This window comes from Electrophorus electricus, chromosome 11 (assembly GCF_041902795.1).
Source record: "Electrophorus electricus isolate QZ-2024a chromosome 11, ASM4190279v1, whole genome shotgun sequence".
Classification (NCBI taxonomy): Eukaryota; Metazoa; Chordata; class Actinopteri; order Gymnotiformes; family Gymnotidae; genus Electrophorus; species Electrophorus electricus.
The window spans coordinates 28,432,501-28,442,500 of record NC_137507.1 but is presented as its reverse complement, the minus strand read 5'-3'; the positions used below and the strand labels follow the sequence as shown (position 1 = coordinate 28,442,500).

General features: G+C 48.7%; 1 protein-coding gene across 9 annotated transcripts in view; it reads right to left on the bottom strand.

The window, feature by feature from the left end:
- The window catches only part of ephb1 (EPH receptor B1), a 272,902-nt gene that overhangs the window by 249,722 nt on the left and 13,180 nt on the right, over nucleotides 1-10,000 (bottom strand). For 7 of the 9 annotated variants that reach the window (XR_014126189.1, XR_014126188.1, XR_014126191.1 and 4 more), the window contains exon 1: nucleotides 1,621-1,859. The exons of 1 other annotated variant lie outside the window; for it this stretch is intronic. Coding sequence is in view for 2 of the 8 variants with exons in the window: in XM_081723884.1 (XP_081580010.1) it covers nucleotides 1,621-1,678 (58 nt within the window). In the remaining 6 variants the exon portion in view is untranslated. Of the gene's footprint in view, nucleotides 1-1,592; nucleotides 1,860-10,000 lie in introns of those variants that run through there. One more of the 9 variants, XM_081723888.1, reaches the window with a different exon arrangement.

Sequence of the window (10,000 nt, the reverse complement as noted above, 5' to 3'; positions counted from 1 at the left end):
GAGAGAAAAGACCATGCAAACACACACACACACACACACACATACACACACAAACACACTCACAGACACACACAGACACACTCACACACACACACACACACACACACACACACAGAGACACACACAATGCAGACTGCCAATCTTCTTAACCAGCCAAAGGCCAGATCCCTTTCTAATAGATACCAAAGTGTGTGCGACCCCTCCCCACCTACCCCAAGTCGACGCGCGCACAGACACACACGCGCGCGTACGTCCTGTCCAGTCCATCTGCTGTGGCTAGCCGCATCACGGTCCATTAAACGAACCGCAACACTTCACGAGCCCAACGTTCTCCGCCCCTGTTCCTCCGCGAGCTCTCCGTAGGACTTTACTTTCCGATCATTATTCGCACGTTAAGTCTGAAACGTGCACGGAACCAGAGGAAAGCGGAACAATGAGCTCGCGTGATAAAATATAGCTTGTTAATTGTCTAGAAGAGCGAGCTTCATGTGAGCTCGAGACAAAACAGCAGTTTGTGCGGCGGTGGAACGCGCGTCATTTGCACGCAGTGAACTACGCAGATTTGTTCTAGATCACAACGGCACACACTCGCGCACATACAGCTTGCATTGACCCCCCGTATCGGAAATGGCACACAGTCAACCTTCGGGAAACACGGAACGTGAACTTGACTGAGCCGCGCGCCAAGCTGTGCTGTACCGTACAGAGAGAGCGCGCGCGTTATCGGTCTCGACGTGCGTTTTGACCGAATTGGAACGCGACCCGTCCTTCCGCGCGCTTCTCTCTCCTTCTCAAAGCCGTTCAGTCCACCATCTGTCAAATGCCAGACAAGGCGGGAGACTTTTTTTTGGCTACGCGTGTTCCCGTTAGAATAAACCACTCGTTGACGTGACCCGCATAAAACGGGCAGGCGGTGCTTACCGGAGCCGTGCCGTCCATCTGCGTTGGGACAACGTCTTGGATTATTAGGGCAAGAATGAAACTGTAGCAGCGACTGGGTTTCACGTGGTACCGTTAATGATCACTATACACTCATCCCAACAGACACACGCACAGACGAGAAATCGTCTCCGCTCCATAACCTACCTGCGCTCGCGAGACACGTTCCAGACCCACCTGCGCTACCTCGCCAAGAGAGCAGCGGGGGAGCATGCACAGGACACACCAGGACACGCGGCCAATGCTCCAAAACCAGATTAGAATAATAGTAAGAACAGAATAATAATATTAATAAGAACAGCACGCGGTTACGCTTCATTTAAATGCATCGGGCACCTGGAGCGCGCAATAGCACGCTCCACTTTGCGTACGTTAGCCTGAGCAAAGCGCCGATGTTCCGTTCGGCTCTGCATTGCAGCGCACGAGAATCAATCCCCCCAAACCTGCGCAAACAGAAGCGCACGCGCTCCGCGGAGAGGTAAGCGGCTTCTAAAGCTCCATCAGAAAGGAGGAAAAAAAACCCACATTAGCGCTCAACTTTCTCCACGCGCGTTAATCCCAAAGCAAAGTTCCACACTTGACAGGGCTCGTGCGTTCATGCCGAACAAAAATAAAGCAAGAATAAAGTTACAACCCGAAACGACGCGAGGCACCTCGCGAGGATGAGTCCAGTGGGATTACCTTCCAGGGCCGAGACCGCGGTAATCACACACACAAGTGTCAGCAAATCCGGCGTCATGGCGAGGGGCGTTCGTCGCTGTCCCTCCCCGCGTGGAAAACCGAACGGCGCGCGGTGTTCTCGAGCTCCGTCGCTTGTCACGGGCCGGTATTCCAGGGGCGAGCGGGGCGTCACATCGCAAGCCGTAGTAAACAACCGGCGCGAGACGCAACCTTAAGAGGTGCCGCGTGCAGACTGGAGACGCGAGTACGGGGATAGCGAGCGGACCCCCCCCCCCCCGCCCATCATCCCTCCACTCCGCCCTCCCCGCCCCCTTTAAAACGACGAGACCAATCACAGAGTGAAGGCTGCAAGCCAATAGCCAATCGCAGCTGGCCTTTCCCTCCCACATGCATTGTTATTCAAAACAAAAACTTTTCGCTGGCCTATTTCAGTCGCGAGCGCTGTCCGCGAGAAGGGCAACAGCGCCGACATTTGGCGAACTGCGCACACGACACCGCACGCAGCAGCGCCGCGCGCTCAGCGCCTTGCCAGGACAGATCCGCCCGGGGTGTGTCGGTTCTGTCCGCGAGTAATCCACCAGCAGTCAGAGCCTGACGCGAAACCTCCTTATAAAAATGACACTGACGGATTTACGCACGCGCCAGACGCGTTAAAAGCATCAAACATGCGCGTGTCACCTGGATTCGGGAAGAGTGGCTCAGATGTCCTACGGGACAGGGCGTCTTTGATCATCCTTCCGCGTGCACGAGCTGGCCTACCACACCGGCAGCCTAGACACCAACGCTGCACGGGGGAACCGGGACGCGCTCGATAAATGCAAAGTCCTGATGTTTTAGAGGCTCTTTCCAGATTGTCTAGCGTCCTGGCATGCCTCTCGCTCACGGCTGGTGTACAGTAGTGTGTTATTTTAAAGGATGAGGCATTTTGAAACGTATCTGCGTTCATTGGAGGGCTCTTCATTAGCCTGGGAGCTTATTAACATGAGTTTAAACATGCCGCGCGCCGTGGGGACCTGGCCGGAGGCTGCTATTCTGGAGCGTCGACCCACGGTGCAGAGGGTGCTACACTAACATCTGCGAGACGTGAGTACAAGGGGGGGTGGTGAACGAAGCTCAGAGTATGGTATCACTTGATGGTATCTCCTCATGGTATGACTAACTGACCTCGGTGCAGCGCCACAGAGCCATTCAGAAGGACCACACACTCCTGCCTGTGGTTCCCTGACTGTGTGTGTGTGTGTGTGTGTGTGTGTGTGTGTGTGTGTGTGTGTGTGTGTGTGTGTGTGCGCTGAATCTGATCATCTGGCCTTATTATCTTCATCAGAACTGAAGGAAGACATTTGAATTCAAATTGGCCTCCAATTAACCTGCAAACACAGAGAAATTCCATGACATTTCCATTCTGTGTGCAGCCAGAATCACCTTTTCCTCGACTGCTCTCTCTCTCTCTCTCTCTCTCTCTCTCTCTCTCTCTCTCTCTCTCTCTCTCTCTCTCTCTCTCTCTCTCTCTCCTTCCCTCTCTCCCTCTCTGCTCATCCTCTCTTGCTCTCTTTCTCTCTCTCACACACACAGCCTATCCCTCCCTCCCTCGCTGTCTCACATCACTACTCTCTCCTTCTATCACTCTCTCACCCTCATCCTCTCTCTCTTTCTCTCTCACTCACTCTCTCTCTCATCCTCTCTCTCTCTCCCTCATCCTCTCTCCCTCTCTCACTCTCTCTCACCCTCATCCTCTCTCTCTCTCATCCTCTCTCTTACTCTCTCTCTCTCACTCACTCACTCACTATCTATCCCTCTCTCTCATTTAGCATCACTCAACCTTCTGCTCCTCTCTCACTCCTCCCTCATGCTCACCCTTTCTTTCTCTCTCTCATTCTTTCTCTCCCTCTCTTTCACTTCCCCTCTCTCATCTCCTGTCTTTCTTTTCTACTTTAATTTTGTGTTTGTAATTAATCCTTCCCTCTCTACCTCTCTGTACTGTGTAATATTTCTCTACATCCCTCACTCTCTCTCTGTCTCTCGGGAATGGAAGTGCAGAGAACAGATGGTGGACACAGTGACTCCCAGAGGGACTGGTCGTAGCTGGAGGGTGGGTGGAGGCTCTGTTCTGCACTCCTCCACCTTACAGAAGTATTAATAGTGCACCTCCATCCCTTCTTTCCAACACTCCTCTCTGTCTCATTCTGCTCCTTTCTCTTTCTCTCTTTTACACACACACACACACACACGCACACACACACACACACACACACACAAGTGCACACGCATGCACACACACACTTACCCACACCAGCAGACATGCCTGCAAGCACATGTATACACACACACACGCACACACACACACACACACACACACACACACACACACACACACACAAGTGCACACGCATGCACACACACACTTACCCACACCAGCAGACATGCCTGCAAGCACATGTATACACACACACACACACACACGTTTTTTTTCCCAATTCCACTCTCAAGGATGGAGAGGAAATTCAATTCTCTTGCAATGCCTATAATATCTCACAGCAGAACAGCATCCAATAACCTCTGAAGATCAGAACATCAGGGCTAAATGCTTCTCAGAGGGTCAGAACTCAGATCACTACAACACCTAAGCAGAAAAGTTAGTTCCTATTGTACATAATGCTCACTAAATTAATTCCACTGACATTAGTAAAACATAAATAAAGTGTGTCCTTGTTCCATGCACTGGCACCCCTAGTGGCAGAATGCCACATTACACAGTCGCACAACTGAGATGCTCGTTGTGATTGTGAATAACTGTGAATAACTGTGACTGTGATGCACTTATCTTTTGTATGTGGTGGATGAGCTGTGGTGTGACAGATCACACACATGCCAGCATTTCTGCACACTGGCTTGGTTACACCGTCAGCTGCACAAGATCTGACTCAGGACATTAATGCCCATGAAACATCAATTACTCTTAGCAAGAAATCATTAGCATTAGATTATTACATAGTATTAGCATTAGCTAATTACATAACTGATTGTCAAGGTGAGAGTAGCCATGAAGAGAGTAGCCGTGGCGAGAGCAGCCATGGCGATAGTAACCGTGGTGATAGTAGCCGTGGCGAGAGTAGCCATGGAGATAGTAACATATCTACCCCCCTAACATTATCTACCCCCCTGACATATCTACCCCTTAACCTATCTACCCCCTAATATATCTACCCCTTAACATATCTACCCCCTAACACATCTACCCCTTAACACATCTACCCCCTAACACATCTACCCCTTAACACATCTACCTCCATAACATATCTACCCCTCGCTAAAGTTGTCAGGATAATGTGCCCACAAAAGATGCCAGAATTGACAAATATTCATCTGGACAGAAATACAGTTTCCAACATTAAGGGAAGCAGGTACATTTGATCTTTAGCTTGTGATGAAAACCTCGAATCCAAAGACATGACTCAGCTGTTAAATGTTTTTTGTGAGGAACTGATGATGACTTTAGTGTTTCAGAAAAGCTCTTCGGTTTAAGGAGCCTCATAGGTCCCACGACAGCAAAGGATATTTTTGAGTCAGTTGTCATTGAAAAAATGAGTCACCCTTGGGACAGGCTGTGCGAAGCTCCCATTGATAGATCTCCAGCCGTGACAGATGGGTGCAGTGGAATGGCTTCTATGGGATGCAGCAAGGTTTGTGAGTCTGGAGATGAGGCATTAAACTCACATCAGGACGCACTTTTACCGAACCGGGTAAATTAACGACTATTATAGTGGAAACCATCAACCTAAGACCATCAACACAACTTCATCACAGAGGAGTTTGGACTTTCCAGTCTGAGTCTAAGGAAGGACACTGTGGAGTAATCTATCACGGCGATATGCACCGACTCAGTCAGGCTTCTGGTCTCCTGCGGCTCCTTCTGGTCCTTTTCACCGAGATCTGAAATCGACCGGTTTTTGAAAGAAAAAGACCTGAGAATTCATGAACCGAGTGGCCTGGTCTGTGTATCAGCCCTGGAGTTCTGAGTTGACCTCGCTGGCCGGCCGAAGGCTCCGGATAACAGCCTGCAGGGCAAAGACGCGCTCATGTCTCACATGGACGTGCGCGTGAAATCATTTTTGGTGAAGCTCTGTGTCTCTGAGATAAATCTGTGACCATCGTATGGCACATTTTCCAGCTTTGGAGAGAAATTATCTCCTGTTTTCCAAAAGCCAGCATTCACGGATAGACGGGGAAATATGTGATGATCTTGTCACACTCATCCCAGACCTTTTCCAGTGCGAAGACAGGATGGTTATTTAGCTGTTTCTCAGCTGATGTAGAAGAAGGACTCATCGATATGCAGTGTGATCTCTCTCTCACAGTGGCTACCCGATATTTCCGCTTTCAGAGTTCTACGGTGGCTCAGAGGTGCCCAGATGTCCTCCGATGACGAGCCACACATGTATGTGAGCAAACATTTTCTCTGCTGACACTGAGCAAGAGCTGACTGTCATCCGAGATAAGGGACGATCACCCCTGCGATGAAGATCCACAACCCTATTTACACCGAACTTGACAGGAATTCTTCAGTCCAAGGCACACAGTCACTGTAACCATTAAGATTATTAACTTGTGAGCGGATTTGCAAAATGAAAAATCTTTGCACAACATTGACAAGCATTCAGCGTAAAAGTACTTAAAAGCCTCTTCTGACTCCGTCAGCCATATAAAGGCAGCGTGATGGTAATTAAATAGGCCTGTTATTTCTTTAGTTCTTTTATTACAAAATCTGTGGCTTCTGGATGCATTTTTCTTCTCCATCTGGCCCCCGACATGAAAAGCCTGGACAGTTCACGTGGTCCATCCTGGTGGCATCTCACGTCAGCGATGCACACACCCATCCATCCACGTCATGTAAAAGCAAACATGATTCATCAGACCAGGCCTTCTAGTGCTGCTCCGCTGTCCAGATCTGACGCGCCCGGCCCGTTGTGGGTGTTTATGGGGGTGGGCAGGGGTCAGCAGAGGCACTCTGACACGTCTGTGACAATACAACCCCACACACAGCACCCTGCCCTGTACCACGTGTTCTGACACCTTTCGGTCAGAGCCAGAGGTCAGCGCTTCAGCAGTGTGTGTTACAGTAGTTCAGTTTGTGTTACAGTAGAACAGCTTGTCGCTCAGATCCTCACAGTTTGTCCTTCTCTAAGTCTCTCAGAGCCTCACAGTTTGCCATTTCTCCTGTTCCTAACACATCACCTTCGAGAACTGACTCTTCACTTGCTGCCTAATACATCCCACACCTTGACGTTGTAACGAGATAATCAGTGTTATTCACTCCGCCCGTCAGTGGGTTTAATGTTGTGGCTGATTGGTGTGTATATATATAATATACGTGTTTGTGTGTGTGTGTGTGTGTGTGTGTGTGTGTGAGTGAAAGATATTTTTTCAAAGGCAAGGTAAGTGTACCAGGGGGAATGCTCTTCAGAACCTTCTCAATAAAATAAACACTAAAATACTAAGACTGCAGTGTGTGTGTGTGTAATGCACTATAATGCACTATTTTAGTAGAAGCAGGGTTATGTCATATATGATGAAAAGACTGCGCAAAGACACGCAGTAAGAATGGTGCAAGATGAAAGAGATCGTACACACCGAGAGTCACGGCCCGGTGACATGACCCCCCCGTCCAGTCCAAATGGGAGAAACCATGGAGAAGTTGTGGGAGATGAACAAGGCTGAGATCCTGTAGGTCCTTCAGACACACAAGTAATGGTGCACCAACCAGCCAATCGCGAGAAAAAAGCAGATCTCCAGTCATGGGAACATCCGAAGGAAGGAATGTTACAGAGATTAGGGAATACCTGGGACTCAGAGAGTAGAGGTGGAAAGAGGACAGAGTGGAGATTACAGATCCCATGAACAATGACATCACGCTTGGTGTAGAAGAACGCAGGGACAGCAGACGCACGTCAGCATGCGCTCAGAAGTGTGAGGAGCAGAGGAGGATTTACACCATCAGCCACTTTACGAAGAGAGAAAGAGAGAATAACAGTACTGCAGTGTGTGTGTGTGTGTGTGTGTGTGTGTGTGTGTGTGTGTGTGTACGGTCATGCTGTGTGTGGATCTGAGGGTTGACCACATGGATTCACCCCACTTTTGCCAACATACTGTGACCTTTAACCTATGGGTCATCTTCTGGGAGACTGGGGCCCAGTCGCGATCAATGTAATTATCATGCAAATACACACACACACACACACACACACACACACACACACACACACACACACACACACACACACACACACACACACACACACACACGCTGAGGCCACAGAAAAGTGACCCATGCTCTTTGATGCCAGCACATGTCATACAGAGAATCCTTTTATTCTAACAACACAACAGAAGTGTACAGATTAAGTAACTCAGTTCCCAATAACTCAATTTTCTTTTCTTTACATTTTTCCCTTTCATCTTCCACTTTCATTTCCAGCTAACATTACTTGGTCCTGATATATAAACTGTGTTAGGCAGGCAGGGGTTACTGTTGCATGGCAACAAGTTGTGTTGTGGAATTACAACAGAAGGAACTGCCAATATTAAAATATATTTCACATTACGTTTTAAGCTTTTCTGTTTTGTGTCTGTAACTGTTCAAATCAACAGAACGCTGGCGGTTGCGTGTTATAACATCACGGCTGTGGTGAATCCTGCCTGCAGCTCGTGCCTGCGAACCGATCTACTGTGACGTGATTCATCACAACAAATGATGTCTTCCGTTCTGTTCAAACACAGCAGGTGGCATCAGAAACACACAGCAGCTTCCACATGTTTCTAAAACCACACGATGGCTTAACAGCAATGCAGACAAAGCCGTCCTGCCAAACACGTCTCCGTGTAGGCCGCGCTGTCGCCGAGGGATGCCAGCAGGGTGTGGGGTGAGCACGCTGCCTTGGACTAGCCGCCCAGTGCTCCCAGTCTAAGCTCCCACCCCTCTAACTGCTGAAACTGGAGTATGACTTTATCATACCAGATCTGCTTCTAATTCCACCCCTGCCTTGTAAAAAAGGGACACTACTGAGCGAAGACCCCCCCCCGGCACACATACACACACACACACACACACACACACACACACAAAGGGTCTGTTTAATCTTAAATGAGGTTCAATTAAGCGGCCGGTCAGGTCTTCGTAATAATCCGTGATGCTGATTCCCCGGATACGTCCAGGTCCGACATCACAGGCACTCAGACGGGGGCTGGCACTCTTATACACCCTGCAGACAAAGGCAGTCCTGCTCACACCTGGCCTCGGAAAGCCCGGGACGGCTTGATTCCTGCATCTGTTTCCCAGGCGTTGCTGGTTGCCACGCCGACCACGCGCTCTCCTCTCTATCGCCTGTCGTTCCACCCTGGTCCACTAACAAGCTCCACTCCATGCCCAGACGGAACCTAATTACTGGAACTGGCTTGTAGGATGCATGTTTGGAAAACGCAGCATGGCCGGCGAGCTGAACAACTCCCTCTGTTAACCGCGTCCAGCTGCACTATCACACATCACACGTCAGACAGATCGCTTAACAAACTTGGAAGCAAATTAATTTACTCTAGCACCATGTTTCTTTCATCAGCAGTTGTAATGGGCATCGACGTTTATGGATTGCTTTCTGGGATTTTGAGTAAGATTTGTGTGAGGTTTACATAAGATTTGAGTGAGGTTTAAATTAAATTTGAGTGAGGTGTGAGTAAGATTTGAGTGGAGTCAGTGAAGTTGCTGTACACATCCAAATCATGAGGCGCTGCTGCTGGTCCTGACGTCCAAACGTTTTCATATTAATGTTCCTCTCCCCTTGAAATCAGTTCTTTAAGTGACTTGTTTGTTTGTTTGTTTGTTTGTTTTATGGGGTTGAAGTGTGCACTCTACACACGTTACAAAACAGCAGACAAATAGATATAAATAGACATAAATAGATATAAATAGACATAAATAGATATAAATAGACATATATCACACATTTATGTGTCATGACTTCCGCTCAACAGAAATCACAAAGCAGGCAGTTCCCCAGCAGCGGGCAGTGAAGGAACAGCAGGACAGGAAATAGAGACACACAACACTACTGCTTACAGTAATGACACAGAGAGAGAGACACACAACACTACTGCTTACAGTAATGACACAGAGAGAGAGACACACAACACTACTGCTTACAGTAATGACACAGAGAGAGAGACACACAACACTACTGCTTACAGTAATGACACAGAGAGAGAGACACATAACACTACTGCTTACAGTAATGACACAGAGAGAGAGACACACAACACTACTGCTTACAGTAATGACACAGAGAGAGAGACACAACACTACTGCTTACAGTAATGACACAGAGAGAGAGAC